The 22,572-nt window shown below is 46.5% G+C and overlaps 2 protein-coding genes across 5 annotated transcripts in view; one reads left to right on the top strand and one right to left on the bottom strand.

Moving 5' to 3' along the window:
* The window catches only part of LOC115393032 (transcription factor COE3-like), a 21,045-nt gene extending 15,065 nt beyond the window's left edge, over positions 1–5,980 (bottom strand). For both annotated transcript variants that reach the window (XM_030097792.1, XM_030097791.1), the window contains exons 1-6: positions 5,822–5,980; positions 4,119–4,275; positions 2,836–2,899; positions 2,700–2,755; positions 2,045–2,118; positions 1,784–1,852 (exon numbers count right to left, since the gene is read on the bottom strand). In XM_030097792.1, the coding sequence (XP_029953652.1) occupies positions 1,784–1,852; positions 2,045–2,118; positions 2,700–2,755; positions 2,836–2,899; positions 4,119–4,275; positions 5,822–5,943 (542 nt within the window). In that variant the 5' untranslated portion in view covers positions 5,944–5,980. The remainder of the gene's footprint in view (positions 1–1,783; positions 1,853–2,044; positions 2,119–2,699; positions 2,756–2,835; positions 2,900–4,118; positions 4,276–5,821) is intronic.
* A 9,343-nt stretch (positions 5,981–15,323) lies between these two features.
* On the top strand, positions 15,324–22,320 carry LOC115393636 (rho GTPase-activating protein SYDE1-like). Of its 3 annotated transcripts, none has more exons than XM_030098731.1 (14): positions 15,324–15,555; positions 17,187–17,422; positions 17,584–17,932; positions 18,297–18,638; positions 18,719–18,914; positions 19,476–19,639; positions 19,718–19,834; positions 20,007–20,095; positions 20,402–20,539; positions 20,633–20,759; positions 20,840–21,015; positions 21,227–21,494; positions 21,566–21,841; positions 21,941–22,320. In XM_030098731.1, exons 1-14 carry the CDS (start codon positions 15,471–15,473, stop codon positions 22,153–22,155), a joined length of 2,778 nt encoding a protein of 925 aa, XP_029954591.1. In that variant the 5' UTR covers positions 15,324–15,470; the 3' UTR covers positions 22,156–22,320. The 3 variants fall into 3 exon arrangements, with proteins under 3 accessions (XP_029954591.1, XP_029954592.1, XP_029954593.1); XM_030098732.1 differs by having other exon boundaries at positions 19,721–19,834; XM_030098733.1 differs by having other exon boundaries at positions 17,190–17,422.
* The last annotated feature ends 252 nt before the right edge of the window (positions 22,321–22,572 follow it).

Consider the following 22,572-nt stretch of genomic DNA (forward strand, 5'->3'; position numbering starts at 1 on the left):
AATGATGCGTTTGAAGCTCTTTTTATTGGAACAAAAGGACAAGGGCAGGGACAGGGCTCGAGAGGTGGGCTTGGGATCAGGAGTTTGCTGGTTCGATGAGGCTCTTTGAATTGTGGGACGATGTGATTGAGACCCTCTAAATTGTCGGACGATGCGTCTGAGGCTCTTAAAATCATGGGACAATGTGTTTGAGGCCCTTTGAATTGTGGGACGATGCGTTTGAGGTTCCTTAGGTTGTGGGACGATACATTTGCAGCTCTTTAAATTGTCAGATGCGTTTGCTGCCCATTAAGCTCTGCTCTGTGTGAAGCAGACAAACAGCAGCCGACGGTGTGTTCAGGGTCACACTCCTCTGTTGGCGAGTACTATTCAGCCACACTTCATCTCTCCATTGACTCTTATGCATTCATACATTTAACATGGAGCCGGCCGTGGGCCCCTGGGGCCCCCAAACATTATTCTGCTGTCAGTCACCCTGAAACGTGGCCGATAATGAGATTCTCTCCTACAGTGAGCGGGAAATCACACCTACACACGGACATGACTGACAGCAGGCCGTCCTCCCACAATCCCACACCGCACCTCACCAGAGACCCTCACCAAAACTCTCACAAATTCACCGGGAGGAGCCTCCATCTTCATCACCTTCGTCATCATCCTCAGCAGTGAGGAGGATCAATCTACAGGACGAGGCTCTTCAGAAGGCCCAGAGAAAAATCAACAGAAAGTGACTGAAAAACTTCAGAAAAATAAGTGAAACGTGTGTTAACAAGCCGATTAATTAATGGGCTGGATAATTATTGGTCTGGTTAATTAACGAACTAGTTATTAATTATTGGATGTCTGGTGAGAGGCAGAAGAACCAAATCAAACTTGACTCAAACTCCACGTGGAACTCCTCTGCTGGCCTGCTCTGGCTGCAGGGGGCGCTCTTTCAGCTGCCCCTTGTAGGTAGACTGGCTTTCTTTGAAGTCCCAGTCAGTCAAGTGGGTCATTTAAAGGCTCATTGGGTGTAGCATATGGTCGAAATCCCCAGTAGGAGCTGCAGGTCGCTGAAAACATTGGTTCTGATGAATCGGTTTGGTGCAGTACGACGTTTAAAGCCCCGGTAGGTGGAGCAGAGTGTTTAAAGCCCCGGTAGGTGGAGCAGACCGTTTCAAGCTGCTCAGAGCTGCGGGTTTACAGTGGATGTAGCAGCAGACACAGGAGACCTTCCCATCATGCATTTCACCCAGTACAGGCGGAAAAAAAGGAGAGCTGAAAAATCACTTTTCTTTACACATCCTCCTCCTCCAACCCTCCTCCTCCACCTCCTCCGCCTCAGAGCAGAGGGGGGAGGAGGGGAAGGAATGAGATTAATACTCAGTTGAAGACAAGAGCTGAAAAAGAGGAGGAGAGTTGAAGAGAGGAGGAGGGGGAGGTGAAAAGAGGAGAGGAGAGCGAGTGATTCCTCCTGGGACGGAGGAGGAGGGAGGAAAATATGAGAGGAGGAGGAGGTGGTGGAGGGAGGGGGGAGGTGCAGCCTCTCAACCATCTTTTATGATTTCAGAAGAAATTTTTTACAGATGATGTGCACTCATTCATTCATTCATTCATTCACTCACTCACTCATTCACAAACGTCTGCTCTCGTTCGTGCACTAACTCAAAATTTCACTAATTCTCGTACTCTTCGTTGACTCACAGCCATTCAGTCAATCGTTGATTCACGTATTAATTAATGTATTCATTCACTCTGTCACTCAGCTGTTTCCATGGAGACGTGGTCGAACGGCGCCCCCTACCTGTCGATGATGACGGGGTCCGACGGCGTCTCGTTCCGGTTTCCACAACTCTTCTTGTCACAGCAGCGGCTGAAAGGGGGGGAACAGAATCAGGACTGGGACCACCAGGGCCAGAGCCAGGACCACCACGACCCGGACCATGAGAACCACCAGGACCGAGACTAGCATCAGGAACAGAACCGGGCCCCGGACCAAGACCAGAACTTCAACCAGGACCAGGACGAAGAGCAGGTCCTGGTCTGGGTGTGGAGGTCTTCCTACCTGCACATGATCTCGTGAGTGAGCAGGACTCGGCACATCTCTGGGTTCTTGTCCTGACCCTCGTAGATGATGGCCTGAAACACAGACGTCCCACAGCTGAACTTTCTACCATTCTACCATCTGATTGGCTGAAAGCAGAACCTTCCTCCTCAGAGCTTGTTAACCTTTGAACCCGTTAAGACCCGGTGACCACAGAACAGGAGGAGACGGCCTCGTCCGTTGGGACGAAGTTGACCGAACCACGACCAGTGGCTCCTTCAGGCTGTGGATCAGTTCGTCTTCTCTCAATGGAAATGTCGCAGGTTCAACTCCCTGTCTGTCCACATATCAGAATGTCCTTGAGCAAGAAACTGAACCTCAAACTGCTCCCGATGAATAGAACGCCTCCAGTGGTGTGTGACTGAATGTGAATGAGTGAATGTAATTAACAAAGTGAAGCGTTCGGGGACCGCTCAACGGCGGCGCTGAAGTGCTATTTAAGTGAAATCCATTAACCATTTCCCTCCTTCTGCTCCGCCCATAAACTGTCTGCACCTCCCTCTGCTCCTCCTACGGACTGTCCATTGAATTCTGGCTAAGCCCCGCCCCGGAACACAAACTAACCCGTAGCGTTCAGCTACCAACTGCGAGAAGCGTGTGCGTAGAGATGATTCACCTGTTTGGTCATGGAGTCGATGAGGCGGACGTACAGGTCTTGCTCCGTTCTCACTCCTGCACGGAAAACGCCGTCAGTCGCTCTGTTTAACTCTGCATCTGTGTGCAGCGCTGCGCGGCAAAACAAGCGCACCTACCGTTACTGTACAGCAGCTGCAGCTTGTAATGAATCCCATTGTTGGTTTTCTCTCCGGTCGGCTCCTGAGACCCAGAGGTGAATGAAACAAAAACACACAATGCAGAGCTGATTGGCTGATGGAAAGTCATGTGACTTTAACTTCACGTTACAAAAAGTTCCAGTAAAACGAATCATTTTCAACTACAAAGTGTTACATTAAAGTTCCTGATCTCTCCCTCTGTACGAAGTCGACACATAAACGAAACAGGAAAATAAAGAAAGATTGATTCCAACTAAATGTTATATATTAAAATTAAATATTTGCTTACATTCATTTGATTCAAATTAAAGAATATAAATTAAAGTTTCTAATTGAGAATTCAAAAATCAATTTCCATGTTTGTGGTGAATGTTGGGTGCGTTTGCTTTGTGCTGCTGCTTCTCCTTCTCTTTGCAGACATGAAGAAAGTTGATATACGACAAATCAAAAACAGCAATTTGAGACCAACAGCACTGAAGCAAATTTCCTGAATCTGGTTGGAAACTGAAAAAAAAAAAAAAAAAAACCTTTCCACCTTAAATGTCCTCATTTAAAAATAAAGGTCTTTTCATCTCAGTAAAAAAAAAGAACAGATGAATCCAAAAGCTCCAAATTCAAATTGAAACATGCATTTTGGGGTTATTTTTTAAAAAGAGAATCTCAAACTGAATTAAAATCCATTCCCCTGTCTTAATGTGACATTTGTTTAAAGTTTCCTCACATTAATATAATGTATATATAATTAAATACTCGCCCGCCTTATATTAATTAATGAGGTTGACGTTTGCCAAATTAAACTGAATGAACCTGAAATATCTTTGAAGCTCATCGTGCATTGAAAAATAAAGAAACAAACAAACACAATCAATCGTGTTTTGAGAGGAATTAAAAAAATTTCACCCCGTTTCGAAGTCTGGATGTAATTTTTTCTTGTGACTGTTGGGTGCGCTTGTTTTGTGTTACTGTCTCACTTTTTGTCTCCCTGAAATCGTCACACGGTGAATGAAAAACTCAGTTTAAATGAAAATCCCCTGCCTCTCTTCATTCCATCTGATTTTAAATTCAAAGTCTCATCAAAGATCAGGTTTCAGCCTCTTCTCGGAGCGGGATGCCTGCTGGGTGCGCTTGTTGAGAGTTAATCACTAAACTTCTTCACCTTCATTCACATCATTTTAAATTAAAACACATGATTTTGAAGTATAAAAAAGTGGGGGGTGATTTTGCTGTCTCTCGGGTGCGTTTGTTACGCGCTGCAGGCTCACCTTCTCCTTCTCCACGAAGTCGACGTACGCGGTGCGTTCGATCTCCACCGGCTGGCCCTGCCGGTCGTACAGCGCCAGCACGAAGTGGAAGAAGTTGGACTTCCTCAGGTTGGACGGAGGCTGCTTCTCGAAGTGAGCGCGGGCCAGCCCCACCCCGCTGGAAAACACACAGGCACGCTCAGGTGTGGCAAATCAAACACATGGAGGACACGGAACGCGCACGCACGCACACACACAAACACACACACACACACACACACACACACACACAAAATGGAAAAAAAGGATAAGATTTAAGATGAAAAAAAATACAGAAAATAAACAATTTCAGTGACAAAAAAGTGATAAAAATGACATAAAGGCACAAAGTACAAAGTGGAAAGGACAGAAGTGTGTGTGTGTGTGTGTGTGTGTGTGTGTGTGTGTGTGTGTGTGTGTGTGTGTCATATTGAAACAATGAGAAAGGGGAGTCAAACTGCAGCCTCAGGACGAATTAAAGTGAAGCCATGCACACACACACACACACACGGGCGCATACACACACACACACACGGGCGCATACACACACACACGTACAGAAAAATGATTGAGCGGCAGCGTCAAGTTTGTTTTCAGATTGGAGTAAAATATAAAAGAATAGATTGAAATTGATAGTAAAATACACTAAATAACAAATTAATAACATTGTTATTATTATTTCTAAATACTGATGTTGTGCAGAGGGAGACTGTCTTCACAGTTTGAACCAGATTCTTCAAATTTCTCATTCATATCCATAAAAATACTTTCACTTCAATGATGTATAAATTCAACACAATAAAAAGTGTGTGTGTGAAACTGGAATTAAGATTTATACTTTTTACTGTGGAAATTATGTTTTGATTCAGTAAGACTAAAAAAAAGTCGAAATCATATTTTTTACAGTGTCAGTAATTACAATTTCTGATTTCTGAGTTCAAAGAAACAAATTTTAATTCACATTAAGAAGTGAACAAAACTTAATTCTTCTTTCAATTTTTTTTCCCTCTGATTTATTGATAATTTTGTGATAATAAATAAAGTGCAAACATTATCAATCACCATGATAAAAAAGTCTATATGTTCCTTATTTTTGTTTTCCTGTAGAAATAAATGAACGACTGAATGAAAGATTCACCGAGGTGGTTGAAAACGAGACGCCGAAACATCAGAGACATTTCATTTCCACGTTTCTTGTGTTAAGTTTTAACTTCCATATTTTTTAATTTTTAAATATTTTTAATTGATTCCATTAATTGATAGTTTTCTGTTTTAATATTTCATTAAAACCTGGTTCACAAAATAAATCATTAGAAGACAGTGAATGTAAGGTTTCACATCAGACATTATCATATTGATGATTAATATTAGATTATATTAACTTTGTCAAATGTAACAATTTTTTTCCATCCTGTGAAATGAGACATAAAATATTTTTTAACTTATAAAAAAAAAGACTCAAAATTTATTTGAGTTTTTGTAATTAAGTAAAAAAAAAAAAAGTTTGATTCAAAAATATAGAAAGTGTTTGTTTTTTTTAACCTTGACAAACAATAAAAGATGAGAAAAGCATTTTTTTTTTAAAAAACTGTTCTTGTGTGTGTCTCCGTCCCGGCGGCTCGGAGCGCCGCTCCGCTGGGACTCCAGCTCCCAGAATCCCCGGGGGCGACGGCCGGACACTTTACCTCTGCGCGGCCGTGTTGGCGTCCACCACGCCGGCCGAGTGCATCCAGGAGCGCACGGCCAGCGGCTCCTCCTTCATGTTGGTGGTGGCCCCGCGGGGCAGGTTGTCCTGGATCCCGAACATCTCCGGGGCCCCGAGCAGGAGGCGAGGAGGAGGAGGAGGAGGAAGAGGAAGAGGAGGAGGAGGAGGAGCAGCGCAGCAGGAGGAACTCAAGTTCAGCAGAAGAAAACGAAGAAGAAGAAACTCTACAGGACGGACCGGAGCGAACGCCACATTTTCTACCCCGATTCCGAGCGGAGGGGAAGCAGAGGTCGGAACAGACGGGAGCGTTTTACAACTTTTTCTCAGATTTGTTTTTTTTCCTTCCTATTTCAACTTTTACTTTAAACAAGCAGGAAACCAAAAAATCAGCCTGTAAGTGTGTCAGAAAAATTCTCTAGAGTCTCGAAGAACAAGTGCCGAGAACGAAGCGAAGGATGGAGGAGAAGGAAAAAAAAAAAAAAAGAAAAAGAGAAATAAATTCCTCAGAGGACGAAAAAACGGAGTCGGGTCCGGACGGAGAATCGAGCGCGAGCAAAGTGTCTTTTTTCTTTTCCCCAAAGAGAGGAGGCGCGTGGAGGCGCGAGGAGGCGCAGGGAGGAGAGGCGGGCCCAGGATGGAGGGATGAGGAGCGGAGGAGAAACTCTCAGCCCTGTGGCCCCACAGGACTGGACGCCAAAACCCAAAAACCCCACGGGTCTTCCTCTGAGCCGCTGACGACATCGCCGCGGGGGGCGGGGCGTGACCATATAAGGACAGGAAGGGTGAGAGTGTGTCTGGAGGTGTGTGTGTGTGTGTGTGTGTGTGTGTGTGTGTGAGGGAGCGATAAAGAGAAAGAAGAGAGAGAGAAAGAGAGAGAGAGGAGGGGGAGGAGGCGGACCCTCAAACCGACCAACCGGGGGGGAAGAAAGAGAGAGAGAGAGAGAGATGGGGGCCTTGATCGCCCTCTCTCACCACTCAGACCCATTATTAGAACCAGTCTCAGGTCTTTGGTCTCAAGTCTTTGTTGTGTCTTTTCAGGTCTTTGGTCTTAAGTCTTTGGTCAGTGGTCTCAGGTCTTGTGTCTGTGGTCTCAGGTCTTTGGTCTCAGGTCTTTGGTCTTAAGTCTTTGGTCTCAGGTCTTTGGTCTTAAGTCTTTGGTCTCAGGTCTTTAAGAACCTAAAGACGTCACTGGTCTTGAAGGTTTCCTGGTGCCACTGTGTGACCTGGTTTTCATGGACTTGCCTTTCGCTGCACGGCTGCTCTGCTCCAAAACGAACGTCATGATGAGACACGCCGATGAACACAAGAACAGAGCGGATCAATTCATGTGTTCACTCATTCACTCGTTCATAAGGCACACCGTGATTCCCACCGTCCGAAAGTCTTCACTGTTAATGAAAGACTCAGTTTTCACCTGGTTGGAAAAGGAGACTCGGCCTCCAGCAGAGACGCTGGACTCGCCACCATTTTTAATTTCCGGACTTTAATAAAATATAATTTCTGTTTAGTTCCTTCTCTGGTTTCACCTCATTTTCTGAATCTCTTCTATTGCTTTTCATTTTCTGCAGCTCCGACAGCGTCCAGATTCTCCTCCTCCTGGTTTTGTTGAGGGATTTCTCTCTCCAGACACACAGATCGTGCGATCTGCACACGGCAAACTTATGAGACTGGTGAAGTCACAGTTTACAGCTGACCTGAGGTCAAAGATCAAAGGTTCTTAGGGTCAATTCTGTGGTCTCGCATCTTTTTTCTGAGGTTTCAGGTCTTGGGTCTCAGGTCTTTAGTCTCAGGTCTATGTGAGTGCTGGCCCCATTAATAGTCTGAGGAGGAAAAAACAAATTGCAGTGTTTGTGTCGTCACGGTAACGCTGCAACTTCCTGAAGACCCGAGGAGGAACAAACTGAGGAGGTCCTCGTGGGCCTCCGAGACTCTGAGGAGGAGGAGCGAGAGGAGGTGCAGGAGCGCCTTCGACCGAGGACAAGCACGAGACTGAAAGAGAAATTATTCATCCATTGAGGGAAAACTGAGGAGGAGGAAGAGGAGAAGGAAGAGGAAGACGAGGAGCAGGAGCAGGAAGAGGAGAAGGAGGAGGAAGAAAAGAAGCAGGAGGAGGAAGAACCAGAGTGATTTCAGTCATCATAATGAAGAGAAAGAAGTGAAAGTGTCCAAAAGGAAGAAAAGAAAAGATAAAGTCAGTTATGATCCGACAGAATCCAACATGAGGAGGAAGAGGAGGAGCAGCAGAAGGAGGCGCGTCTCCTCCTAGACGAAGATCTGGTGAGTCCGCAAACGATTATTTCAAAGGAAAAAAAAACTTTCAGTAAAACATAAAGAATAAAAAAACAGTATTTACAGCGACAGATAAATGACGGGGTCCTCCTCTCAGTGTCTCACTTGGTTTTAATGATTTTCCATTTGTTCACCGCAGTTTGTTGATTTGCTTCGTTTACAGACAGAAGTTCTGCCTAAATGAGAAGAAAAACATCTGATTTTGAAACCGAAGTGACTCAATTAATTTCATATTAATCCAATTTAACAGAAAATCAGTTAATCTGAAACTCAGACGGGAGGAGGAGGAGGAGGAGGAGGAGGAGGAGGAGGTGCAGAGTGCGGCTCTAACTCCTTCCTTGATGTCATTGACGTGGAGACAAACCGTGTTAGAGTCCGCGGCTCCGCGCCGCTGATCCACCGCGCCATGAATCATGTGCTGAGTGCAGCGGCTGGAGGGGGCGTTTGATTCGGTTACCTGATGAGGTCGAACCTGCAAACACACACATTTCACTTCTGTTCATCCCTCTAAAAACACACACACACTTTATATGTACATATATTACAATCTACATCTATTCACTCTGATGTGTTTATGACTCATTTATATTTTATTTCAATGCATCACATTCAATAAATCATGACTAAATAACATCAATTATGTACATTTAATGACTTCTATAATTCCAATTAATTATATTAATGTCGTCAATTACACAATCGGAACATATTTAATACATTAAATGTATTATATGTATGAAGTGAATCACATTAACAGTAGAATGAGGATAAATTCTGTCTGACGGGCTAACGCTGCTCAACTAATTAAACATTTAATTTAAACACTGGAAATTACATTTCATCTTCAATTTGAAAGTTAAATCTGAACAAAATTATTAAAAAATTATTAAAAGAATTATTTCAGAATGTGAAGGAATTAAATGTTTGATTTTATGGACAAAACAAAATATTTTCTTTTTTTTTTATATTTGCTCATGTAGTTAATCTGTGTGGATGAGTGTGTGTGTGTGTGTGTGTGTGTGTGTGTGTCTCCTGCTTTTCTGTGTCAAAAGCACACGAAGCGCACGCGTGCGTGCACACACATACACACACACTGGAACACACATTTGCATTTAAATAGCGACATCAGCGGCGTCCGTAGTGAGTTTCACAGATGTCACGACAAAGTCAGATGTGCCAGCTGTCACACACACACACACACACACACACACACACACACACACACACACACACACACACGCGCACACACACACACACGCGCACACACACACGTGCGTTTTAGCAGCAGAAGGTGATTTATGGTGAATTTTTTAATAAAGTTTTTATAGTTATTAGTTATTATTATTATTATTATTATTATTATTATTATTATTATTATCATTATCATCTATCGAAAGATGGTTGTAAAACTCTGTATTTGTTTCTCTGTGTATTTATTCAAAATTTTGAAAACTGAAACTTGAAAGCGTGTAAAAACAAAAACAAAAACCAGAATCTGTGAACGACACTGTGAATCTCAGCCGTCCATCAAACTGTTCGATTCGCCCGATTGGATGATGACTGACAGTCTGTTCAGTCCTCCTTCAGGTCCTCATTTTCATTCACGCTTAATTTCTAAAAACTGAGTTAAAGCTCTGCTCTGTATTTGTGCGTGTGTGTGTGTGTGTGTGTGTGTGTGCGTGCGTGTGTGTGTGTGTGTGTGTGTGATTCTGATGTTTCACTGAAGCTTTAAACTAAAAAAAAAGGAAGGGGAAAAAAACACAAGACGCCAAAAAAAAAAAAAAAAAAAAAAAAATCGAGGAAACAAAGCAGTCGACCTTCAGCAGTGCGCGCACACACACACAGACACACACACTGTGGAGGGATTTCCAGGCATCCCAGCTGAGGGAATTCCTTCGGTCCCAGCAGAGAGTCAGAGAGCGGGGACACAGCGCCACCAGCAGGACGCACGAAGAACATGAGGACCGCCGATCTGCCGCCGACTGAAAGGCTTTTATTTTATATATTTAATCTCTTTTGTGTCAAAACAGAAAGCTGTTTGTTTTCCTTTTTGAACTGAAAAAAATAAAATCATTATTAAAATCATTATTGTTGTTGTTGTTGTTGTTATCAAAATAGGGCACATTATGATATTAGACATACTATTTTTTGTGTCTGTAAGAAATATAGTCCTAGAAATGAAGTCCTAAATGTTAAACATTTAGTGTCTGACAGTTTAGTGTTTGTTTGTATAAGTCGTGAAAATCCTAATAAAAAGCTACACCAGAAAACAAATTTGTCATATTTCAGTTTCAGATCACGATGCTCATGATGAACTTCCTAAATAAATCTTTATTTTCGAGAAGCAGATATGTGTACAAGTTTTTGTATCGCTGTTATTATTAATATTATTATCTGTGTTGTTGACAAACACTTCAGAATTGCAAAAAAATAAAACACTAACTGTGATTTATTCTGACCTTCAGTTTAGTGTCTGATTTTCAAGATCATGAAGCAAACTTGCTGTCTCTCTCCCACTCACTCACTCACTCACTCACTCACTCACTCACTCACTCACTCACTCACTCGCTCTACTTCCCCTTTTATATCATGTTTAGAGTTGTTTTTGGTGTCACTTTGAACTAAAACAGTAAAAGTGAAGCAAACACTGAAAACCTGATGGGAGAGGCAACCCGCAGGCGGAGCGCCCGGACGTCTGGAGCGCCCGGACGTCTGGAGCGCCCGGACGTCTGGAGCGCCGCTCTGACTTCATTAACCTCGTCTGTTCACTCATTAAAGACACGTCAGCTTCAATTTGCACCAATTAAAGAGCCGCCGCCACTTTAATCAACGCCAAAGGACCGACGTCTCAATGAGAGGAGGATCACCCACTTGGACTGTCAGCTCATACTGAGGGTTTGATACCTGTCAGCCAACGCGGAGGGTTTAAAACCAGTCATGCCACAATGAGGGTTTAAAACCTGTCATTGCACACTAGAGGTTTGATACCTGTCATAACACACTGAGGGCTAAAAATCTGTCAGAAGAAATCACTGACAGTTTAATACCTGTCAGTCCACATTGAGGGTTTATACCTGTCAGTCTAGACTGCTCAGGCTGAGGATTTGATACCTGTCGGGTCACTATAACGGTTTGATTTCTGTCTAGCACAGTGAGGGTTCAAAACCTGACAAAACCAATCCAGGACTCAAAACCTGTCAGCCCACATTGAGGGTTTGAAAGCTATCAGTCTAAAATGAGGGTTTAATACCCTTCAGGCCACAATGAGGGTTTAATACCCATCAGACCATTCAGAGGGTTAAACACCTCTTAGAACCATCTCAGGGTTTACAACCTGTCAGCCCATACTGAGGGATTACCATTTGTTCCCGCACACAGAGGTTTCAATAACCCTAAGCTCACCCCGAGGGTTTGCAACCTATCAGTCCACAATGAGAGATTTTTTTACCCATCATCCTACACTATGGATTAAAAACCTGCCAATCCCAATCAGGAGTTAAAAACTGTTAACCCTTAATGCGGGTTTAAAGCTTGTCAGCCCACACTGGGGGTTTAAAGCTAGGGTTGGCGATCTTGGAAAACTAGCGTTAGCATGTAGCATCTCCCCAAGGCTCCGCCTAGCTAGCTCCGCCCAGCTCCCACCCCATTGGAGGAGCTCCCGTTGGGAGCGGAGATGTTCGCGGCACTTCCGCGTCCAGTGCGTTCCTGGCGTAACCTGTCCTCAGCGCTTCGTTTCTTCGTTTTTCTTTATTTGCACTACGCCAAGTTATGGCGCACTGAACGGTAACTAAACCCAAAACAAAGGTTCATTTCAAAAGAAGCCTCAGGCAGCACGCCTCTGGCAGGGCAGGTGTGAGGGACCGCAACTTGATGCTAAAAGGTTTTCCAACTCACAAAAAGGGAATTCCTGCTGAAAGCCGACTCTGACCTGATTGGCCGCAACAGCAACACCGTTTCCCCGCCGCACGCCACGAGCCGGCGACCGACCGACTAAAAGAAAGGTGCAACTCTTAGAGATGGGTTTGTTTGGGTTTCAGTTCTGCGCCGGCGAGTCCCTGGTCTTTTGAAATGAACCTTTGTTTTGGATTATAACTTGGAAGACCAATGAACCTTTTTGGACTATGGTAACTAAACCCCCAAACATCCGTCTCCGCCATTCTGCAACGACGCTCCGTCCTTCTACGCGCGCACTGAACCAGGGTCAGTGCACGCCATTGAAATGTACGCGCAGGGGGCAGGTCGAACGGCGAAGGGATTTGACTGGTTTAAAAAAAGGTGTCCCCTCAAGACTATTGGTTGCTGTTTTTCCCGTTTTACTCCTGCTGTAGATAGCGGATATTTTCCAAACTACTTTAAAAACACGTTATGAATTGCTTCCCATCGGGTCATAAAGATCATTTTAACCAGTATTTTAAAAAAAGTATCTCATTCAAATCGCCAACCCTAGCTTTAAAGCTAGCAGCCCATCTTCGGGGTTAAAACCTGTCAGCCCACACTGAGGGTTTAAAGCTACCAGCCCATCTTAAGGGTTTAAACCTGTCAGCCCACACTGAGGGTTCAAAACCCGTCATAAAACAGTGAGGGTTTGATGCCTGTCAGCTTACACTGTGGGTTTACAAACCTGTCAGACAACACTGAGGGCACTTTTTTTTATTATTACACTGAGAGTCTGATACCTGTCAGAATTACTGAGGGTTTATTTTGTCATCAATGATATCAACCCACACTACAGGTTTGATACCAGTCTCTGGTGTCCAACAACAGAGGTTTGATAAGTGTCAGGCTACACAAGCTGTTTGATACCTGACAGAACATACTGAGGGTTTGGTACTCACCTCTGTCCATGTTGGTCCTTCACTGTGGGGAACTGTCAGGGGGCCCTGGGGCCCAAACTCGTCTCAGTGCAGTTCATGATGCCCCACACACAAATACAGGCCTGAAGAGGACAGACAATGACTCTCTTTATCCTCTCACCCCAACTAAAACAGCAGAAAGCCGCGACCTCTGAGCCTGGTTCTTTTCCACATGAGAAAGCATAGTCACCGCTGCTCTCTCATGTGGATCTGCTGGGTTTTCTCTGTAAAAGTGTCTCGGGATGGCTATGTTGTAAATGGCACTTTATAAATAAAGCTTAATTGAGTTGAAAATTCCAATTAAGTAACTCAAAACAAAACTTTATGTAACTGTTAACACACACTTCACTTTAACTGGTACTTAAATTGACTTTCAGTATCTAGTCTGACCAAAAAACACGAATTCTTCACACACGCACGCCCCCCCCCCCCCCCCCCCCCCCCCCACACACACACACACACACACACACACACTCACCTGTACTTGACCTATGCCACTCACCTGTACTTGACAGTGCACGCGACTCAAAACAAGAAGGCCTCCTTACTTCGCGTGCGTGCGAACCACAGAGAGGCCGCTCATGGCCTCCAATACGTACAGTAATCACATCAAGATCATTACAGAACGTTAATTGGACGGGCGGTGCGTGAACAGCACGTGGACAGCAGCGCCAACTCCAGGAACCTTCACAATAGTACGAAGGCCTTCAGAATAAAAGCCCCAGTGTTTTACTTGTCCCAGTGTGAGATCTATCTATCTATCTATCTATCTATCTATCTATCTATCTATCTATCTATCTATCTATCTATCTATTTATCTATCTATCTAATCAAAGTGGGAGGGATCCAGGCGTTAATGGAGTTTGCGCCAAAGTCTGCAGAAATGAAGAATCAAACCTTCAAGGTTCTTTCGATCTTCTCTGGTCTGTTTTGGTGAGTCGCATTCATCTATAAACGAGCGAATGCTGTAAGAAATTGAAAAAAAAAAACTTTCCAAATGTGGTCATTTGATGAATATGTACTTTAGTTATCTTGTTAAAATATTATTAACATTAAAAAAGAGCAGCCGATTATGTGACTTTCACAACGTGGAGACATTCTGCCCCCTGCTGGGCGAAAGCTTAATTACTTCTGCTGTTGTTTCACGTCAGGTTATCGCATCTGAATTTAAATGAAATCTTTCCTTTAGTTTACGATGACATGTCACAAACTTTTTACATTACAGGACACGAGGATACACAGAGGGATAGATCACGAGCCGTCACGTGACAAACACATCTGCACATAAAGACATTTTAATTGAACAACACCATTATCAATAATGATAATAGTAATAATAATAATAATAATAATAATAATAATAATAATAATAATAATAATGATGATGTTGATGATAACAACAACAACAACAACAACAACAACAACAACAACAACAACAACAACAACAACAATAACAATAATAATAATAATAATAATAATAATAATACGCCTGTTCAGACTATTGACAGTATATAAAAGAGGCTCAGACTGTGAATCTACTGTACTGTGCCTCCCTCTGCTGGTCAAATACACGCGCGCAGACACATACACACCATGACGCACAACAACGCAATTACACAAAAACTAACAAAATCTCACACGGAGCAAGAACCGCACACACACAGCAGCACAATTACACACAAAAAAGTACAATTACACACAGAACAACACGATCGCAGAAACTACAGTACAACTACACACACAACACAACTCCACAGAGCTTCAGTGCAGCACACAACAAAAATAACACAAGTCTGCATGGAGCAACACAACAACACAGACAGCAACACACTTTTAGGAAATGCAACTGCCAACACATTCACAAGGAAACTCACATGTACCAACTGATCCACTGCAGACCAACAGCTGTGGTTTTTGTTTGGTGTTGTGTATCTATGTAAGCATGTGTGTACTTTCATATGTTTATGTGTGTATTTCTATGGTTTTGTGTTCTTTCCAGTGTTTGCTTGTGATGTTGTGGGGTTTTTTCTTTTTGAATTCTTGTTTATTTTCCTGAGGGTTTGTGAGTTTTGTGGTATCTTATGTTCTTTCCTGAATGTTTTCTTTAAGTTTCCTTGTTTGTGTATATGTGTGTGTGTGTGTATGTACAGTTGTGATGTGCCTGATGACCCTAAAGTTTGCAGCAGCTCTTAAAGAGACAGAGATTGACTCAGGGACCACACTTCCCATGAGCTCTCACTCTGGTGCCAGCTGTGGGAGGGGGAGCAGGAGGAGGAGAAAGAGGAGGAGGTGGAGGAGGAGGAGGAGGAAGAGGGGGAGTTTGGGAAAGAATGTGTGGAATTTATTTCCTGTCGAGCGACTCTGAGAGGCGAAAAGACGAGGAGGAGAAGAGACATGAAGCTGAGGAGGCGCTGACTCCTCTGCTCCTGCGAGGTCACCGCCACCCCGGGCCTGAGGAGGAGCGGGAGGAGCAGGAGGAGCTGCAGCATGGCTGAGCCCCTGCTCAAGAGGACTTTCTCCAGACTGAGAGGAAAAGACAGAAGTCACAGGAAGACCGAACCAAAAGTCAGCGGTGAGCAGCTGCAACTCACTTTTCCTGCACAGAGAGGGTCAGTGAATGCATCACGCTCTCTGCACACTCATGTAGTCACCAAGTTCATGTAGTCACCATGTCCATGTAGTCCATGTAGGAACCATGCTCATGTAGTCACCATGCCGGTCCAGTCCTCTGCTGTGCCTCTTTGGTCTCGGTGATGGATCAGGTCTGTGGTGGAACAGGTCTGTGGGACATCAGGCCTACAGTCCAGTTATCTCTGTTAGCATTGCTCTTCTTCATCTATGAAACTGATCCAGAACTAATCCAGACACAATCAGACCACAAACTGGGTTCAGGATCAGGACTAGGATCAGATCCAGGAAGAAAACCACGATCAGGACCAAGATCATCAACAAGAACAGAATGAGGATCAGGACCAGGGCATGAATCAGGATGAAGACCAGGGCAAGAATCAGAGCCAGTATCAGAGTTGGGTTAGGGTCTGATGCAGGTTGAAGACCAGGATTCCAGATCAGGATAAAAGTCATGATCGTGGTCATGGTCATGGTCAGGACCAGGACCAGGACCAGGACCAGGACCAGGACCAGTACAAGGCTCCTGTCCCGGACTAAAAACAAAATAGCATGAAACTGTAAATCGTTTCGGATAATTAACAAACTGAGATCAGTTGATCTTCCTGCAGACAAACATCCTGTCATTACGACTCTGTGTGTGTGTGTGTGTGTGTGTGTGTGTGTGTGTGTGTGTGTGTGTGTGTGTGTTTACATTGAGTTTCTTTGGGGCCACTTCAGACCTGGTGTAGTGGGTCAGTGGCTTTTGTTATTGGAGACAACAGTTGAGGAGCTTCTGTATGTCCCAGTCCTGCTCAGGTCCACTGTCCGCAGGAGCTCTAGCATTAAAGTTGCGTTCAGTGAGGAACGGTGTTCAGCCGGTAGCTGGGATGAGCGTTGCCTTACTGAAGTAGCTGTGAGCTTCTTGCCTGAGTCTGTCTGCTTGTTGGAAGTTTATCTCAGCTGTTCCGATAATGTTTCTTCTTTCATTAGTTTGTAAATCTCTTTTCAAGCAGTGCTAAGATCAGGATTCTCGAGCATCTTCCTCCCATTGACTGATGTAACTTTAATTTAAATGTAACGAGTGAGTCATGAGACGAATGCTAACGCTACAGAGACGCAGACACATAAACACACCGTAACTTTACCAAGCTGAAACAGATTATTTCGCTCAAAGATCTACAAGTCTCCAGATCGAACATCTCCGCTCGTGAGGGGAGAGAAGGAGAAGGGGCAGTTAGAGGAGGAGGAAGAGGAGGGCGAGGAGGAGGAGGAGGGGTATAAAATAAACAGCTGTGACTGCAGATGTGAATGAGGCCTCTGTTTATATGAGCAACAAACACACTGATGTTCATTCACTATTCATCAGAGAACACACACAGAAACACAGAAACACACACACAGTGTGTCACGAGGGCCTCACACACACTCACCCATACAAACGCAGTACTTGTACTTAGTTCTCCATTATGAGTATTTTACAGTTGTTAGTGCCTTGTTGTAGATTTTGATATGTTGTTATAGAGTACTAGCACTTCATTACTCTGATACTCTGATGAGTATTTGTCCTCTGATGAGTATTTATACTCTCCTCAGAAGCGTCTCTCGTCTCTGACGTCGTCCACTCGTCTTCGTCACACTCGCTGACGACGTCTTCACCCTCGCCCCCCTCGCCCCCCCGGAACCACATCACTGTCGCTAAGATACAGCAGTGGGCCAGACAGGCTCCGCCCCCACAGCAGAGCTCCGCCCACCGATCCACACAACCCCAGTCAGAGACTTCCCAGGATGCACCGGGGCCGGCGGGGAGTCAGAAGCTGCTACAGGAGAAGGTGAAGAACAGACAGTTGAAACCACAGCACTTCCTGGCTGCCCCCCCCCCCCCCCCCCCCCCCCCCCCCCCCCGATGCTCCTCCTCCTCATTTCTTCCATCTTTGTCGTCCTCCATCTTCTTGAGCAGATCTCACTGTGTTCCTGTGCTCCTTGCCCGCAGACCATCCCAGTCCTGCAGAGCTCCCCCCAGCCAGTGGGGGGCTCCAGCGGGCAGCGTGCCTACCTTCAGAGCCTGGAACGCAGCAGCCGCGCTTGGCTGCTCTCCTCGGGGAAGTCCTCAGAGGAGACACGTGGCCCGCAGGAGGACACCTCCTCCAACATCTGGTACAACCCCATCCCGGAGGAGGAGGAGGAGGCGGGGCCCCGCAGGGAGGAGGAGCCTGTGTGGAGGAAGAGGGAGGATGGGGCGGAGCTCGCAGGAGTCTGGGTGGGGCCATCTGACGTTCGGCAAGATGGAGCCAATCCAAGTGTCAGTCACCATGACGACAACATCACAGCGGAAAATACTGGTAAACATGATGGAGAAGAAGAACAGATTAAAATAACAGAAACACTTTTTTAGTGGTTTGTAATTGTACCTACAATACATCACCTTTAACCTTTAACCTTTAAAAGAAATGACAGTATGGAAATTGGATGATGGGTACTAACATTATTGGGATCAGAACCAGTTTTCCTAAGAATTAGAGATACAGCAGCAGACTGAAAGATAATGGAAGGGTCACTGTTGAGAACAGGATCAGCACTGAGGACTTATCTTCTGTATCGTTACTGTGATTTAGCTGCGGACAGAGTGTCCTTCTCGAGCAAAACATAAAAAAGACATCAATAAAAGTAAAAGCTGCTTATTGTGACTTTCTTCTTTATTTCCAGGCCCCACCCCCTCTGAATCTAGCCCCGCCTCCAATAAGAAAGGTGGCGTGTCGGGAAGCGTTATGGACCGGCTGAGGTCACCTGGTACAGTTAGGAAACTTTCTATGAAGATGAAAAAGCTTCCGGAACTACGACGCAAACTCAGCCTCCGCTCAGCCTCCAGGGCTCATCGCCAAGGCAACAGCGAGTGCAGAGAGGGCGGGGACGAGCCCTCCAGCAGGAGCGCGTCGGCGTCAGCGCTGTCCAATCAGAACGTGATCAGCAAGTATCACCTGGACAGCTCGGCCCCCCCCGCCCGGTCCAGGAGACGCTCTTCCAGAGGACGATCAGCAAATAAAGGAGGTGAAAACACCCTCAGTTTACCAAGGCAATGCACCTCTACTAGAAAAACCTTCACTAATTGATTTCTGTTCTCCACTCAGGTTACCTCAGTGATGGAGACTCTCCTGAACTGTTGCCACGGCAACCAACATCACCACCCACAGGGTCCCAGGACTCTGCGTGCGACGTGAGCTCCTTCCAGCTGTACGTGGGATCAAACCCGCCGCGCTGTAACCAGCGAGTTACCGGCTTACTGACCGTCCACCTGCTGGGCCTGGATGAGATGAAGACCAGCAGGTACAGACCACCTGCACCTGGTGGACGCCTGTATCGACGTCCCCAAACAGTCCACGTTCACGCTCAAAGGACATACTGCTGTGATTTTAGCACCAGCACACACCAACCATCACTGGAACCGATGGGATGGTTTAGAGAGGACCTTTGATCAAGATGTGATTCAGCCTCTATCACTCTGTATTTTACTTGTCTTGGTGCAACAACAATCAACTGCTTTCCTCATGTCTTTGCCAACGTCTTGATTACCGGACGGCTCTGCGTTTCCCGCCGCCACCTCTGCCTTTAGCAAGCATCTCAAAGCGACTTCCCTTTCAGGGTCCTGGGGGATTTGTGCAGGGAGTTTCCATGTCCAGCTCACATGCTCCTGCCTCATAACATTTGAAACGTCAAGGCAGTTAGAGGAGTGTTGCCTTTTTACCCCCTCTGCCTGCCCCCTGAGTGCTGCTCACTCAGAAACAGACTGTGGCAGATGTACTGTAAAGTCCCTAATAGTGCAGTTCATCCTGTTGTTGCTGCTTCCATGGTAACAGTCCCTCTCTCTCGCTCTCTGTGGGGGTCCAGGTCTGAGGACGGTAAGGAAGTCTTCGTGGCAATCCAGATTGACGGTGTGACACGAGCGAGGACCGCCCTTCTGGCCCTGCGAGGCGCCACTCTCTCTCTGAACCACACGTTTCACCTGGAGCTTGAGCGAGCCCGGCAGCTCCGCATCGTGGTGCTCACCCCAGGTACAGCGGTCAGAACCGGCTCTGCAGGAGGTCTGCTGAAACCCAACGCCGTCACCTCCTCTTAATCTGTCTCCTCAGCAGCGAGCCTGCCAGTGGTGGGAGGAGCCAAACCCGAACAGAGCTCCTCCTCCAGCGGTCCGAGCAGGAACAGAGTGTGCGGTCTCGGTGGGGTCTCCATACCGCCCCTCTTCAAAGGTTCGATTCCCTCTCTGATGACTTACATGAAGACTCAGTGGTAGTGTCATGCCAGCGCTGGAGTTTACATGTTCTCCCTGTGCATGCATGGGTTATTTTGTATGGTTGATGAGATTCAGACTCTATGAGTTTTATATATATGTGTGTGTGTGTGTGTGTGTGTGTGTCTCAGGGAGTCGCAGTCAGCAGCTGTGTGTGAAGCTGGAGCCTCGAGGACTCCTCTACCTCAAACTTTCCCTGCAGGAGAGCTGGGAACCACAGGTATGCACACACACACTAGCTCCACAGACTCACCTGCTGCCTTCCTGAAGCAGCGCTCTGGAGGCCCGGTCCTGGAAGACTCTCCAGCTGAGCAGTTTGGTGATAACGGCATCCTCAGGTGTGCTCAAGCAGGTGGACATTCCAAGCCTCCAGCACAGGAGCCTCCCAGGACCGGGCCAAGAATCTGTTGGTGTAAACATTCACTGAACACTCCTCCTGATGACACCTCAATCAAAAATGTATTGACAGTTCTGGTCAACTCAGTTTTTGTTTTTGTTTTTGTTTTTGTTTTAATGATCTGTGTAGTCCAGTACAGACTCGTCCACACCTGCCTCTGTTTTCGGGGTGGAACTGCACCACTTGGTGGAAAAAGAAGGATGTGCACCGCCCGTCCCACTGCTGATCCAGAAGAGTGTGACGGAGATCGAACGGCGAGGACTCAAGGTGTGATCTCAACACGCCACTGTTCCACCTACACTGCTGCTATGGTAACCTGTTTGTGGTTTATTTAGTAGGATTGTACCTTTGTGTGTTCAGGTGGTGGGTCTGTACCGGCTGTGTGGATCCGCTGCGGTGAAGAAGGAGCTCAGAGATTGGTTTGAGAGGAACAGTTCAGCTGTGAGTCTGTCTGAGGATCTGTACCCCGACATCAACGTCATCACAGGTCAGTGAACGCACCACCAGAACCGCCCACAGGACTCACCCGTATCCCTGGACTGCATCTCCCGTTCTGCTTGTTCTCAGGTATTCTTAAGGACTACCTTCGGGAGCTCCCGTCTCCACTCATCACCAGGACTCTGTACCAGGTGGTCCGGGAGGCCATGACCCTGCACCCTCCTCCTGCCCCACCCACACCCCTGGACCCCCAACTAGCCCAGAGGACGGTGGGCCTGCTGTCCTGCCTGCCCCCTCCAGAGAGGGTAACACACAGCACACACACACACAGCACCATATCCACATGGTATTCTCAGTGTACATTCACAGAATACGCATGTACAGTGTACCGTACACACGGTATGCACACACATATACATGGTACACACTCAGTATACACTGTATAGACAGTGCACACAGAACTGATGGCTGCAGTGAAATAATGATGTAAACAGACGGTCTTCCCTCCCGCCGCAGGCCACCCTCTCCCTCCTGCTGGACCACCTCAGCCTCGTCGCCTCCTTCAGCTCCTTAAACAGAATGACGCACCAGAACCTCGCTGTGTGCTTCGGCCCGGTTCTCCTCACCCCGTCCCCGGAGGCCTGGGGAGGAGGAGGAGGAGGAGGGGGAGGGAGGGGAGCCAGGGGGGCGGGTAAGGTTTTCGGTCAAGGCGAGGAAATGGCGAGTGCTGTGGACTTCAAGCGTCACATCGAGGCGCTGCACTACCTGCTGCAGCTGTGGCCAGGTGAAGCCCCGCCCACTCTGACACACTGCTTTCAGCACGGAGACCGCTCACTCTGCTGCTTACCTCCTCAGTGCCGACGCACCGAATCCCCCCCGACGAGAACGCCGACGCCTCGCCTCCCCCCTCCCCCACCCCGCCCCATCACCCCCTGGGGCCGCGGCGTCCGGTGATGCGGCTGTCTCAGAGATCCGAGCAGGAAGTGGTGGTGTCGCGGCGAGGGAGAGGAGGGCCGGCCCGGCTGGACAGCCCGCCGCCGATCAACCGCTACGCTGGAGACTGGAGCGTCTGCGGAGGGGGGCTGCTGGGCAGCGGCGAGGGCGACTACGACGAGGTGGCAGCGAGCGAGAGTGAGCAGATCATTCACCCTGCCATCTTCACCATCACATTCACTCTGACAGCGCCAACATCGCCACTTATTCCCTCCTCTGACTTCCTTTCGTTTTCAGGCAGCGAGGATGAGGAGGAGCAGGAGAAGAAGGAATTGTGGCCAGCAGGAGGAGGAGCGGGAGAAGGAGGAGCAGGAGGAGTCGGAGCTCTGTATGTGGACGAGTTCCTGGATTTTGACGCTCCGTTTCACTGTCGGCTCAGTCTGAAAGACTTCGACACGCTGATCCACGACCTAGACCGAGAGCTGGCCAAACAGATCAACATCTGCCTGTAGAGGAGGAGGAGGAGGAGGAGGAGGAGGAGGAGGAGGAGGAAGACCAGGGAGTTTCTTCTGGAGCTGCAACAATAATCAGTATTTTTCTTTCTTTCAGTCTGACTGAAACTGAGAAGCTTTTAAAGACATTCGTGAGGAAATGAAGTCGAGTCTGAATCCACCGGGGAAAAAAAAACAGGGGAAAACGTTCAGATGTTTATTTGATATTTTAATGCTTTACTTCTGTTTCCTGTCACATTTTATCCTCAAAAGACTGATCATCAGGAGATTTGTTTCCATTCAACATCCTGAAGTTTGACAAAATCTGATCCAAATTTAAGAAAACATTTTTTTTAAGTTGGCTTCAGTTATTGGAGGGATTCCTGTAATCTGAGTACAGGCTGATGTGTAGATCGAGGTTGTTGATTGGACAGTTTC

This window comes from Salarias fasciatus, chromosome 8 (assembly GCF_902148845.1).
Source record: "Salarias fasciatus chromosome 8, fSalaFa1.1, whole genome shotgun sequence".
Classification (NCBI taxonomy): domain Eukaryota; kingdom Metazoa; phylum Chordata; class Actinopteri; order Blenniiformes; family Blenniidae; genus Salarias; species Salarias fasciatus.

Excerpts from the sequence above, each read along its gene's own strand:
- LOC115393636 (XM_030098731.1), top strand. The coding sequence starts at position 15,471 with ATGGCTGAGCCCCTGCTCAAGAGGACTTTCTCCAGACTGAGAGGAAAA. Across the intron at positions 17,933-18,296 it reads CATCACAGCGGAAAATACTG|GCCCCACCCCCTCTGAATCT; the intron begins GTAAACATGATG and ends CTTTATTTCCAG. Across the intron at positions 21,495-21,565 it reads CCTGCTGCAGCTGTGGCCAG|TGCCGACGCACCGAATCCCC; the intron begins GTGAAGCCCCGC and ends TTACCTCCTCAG.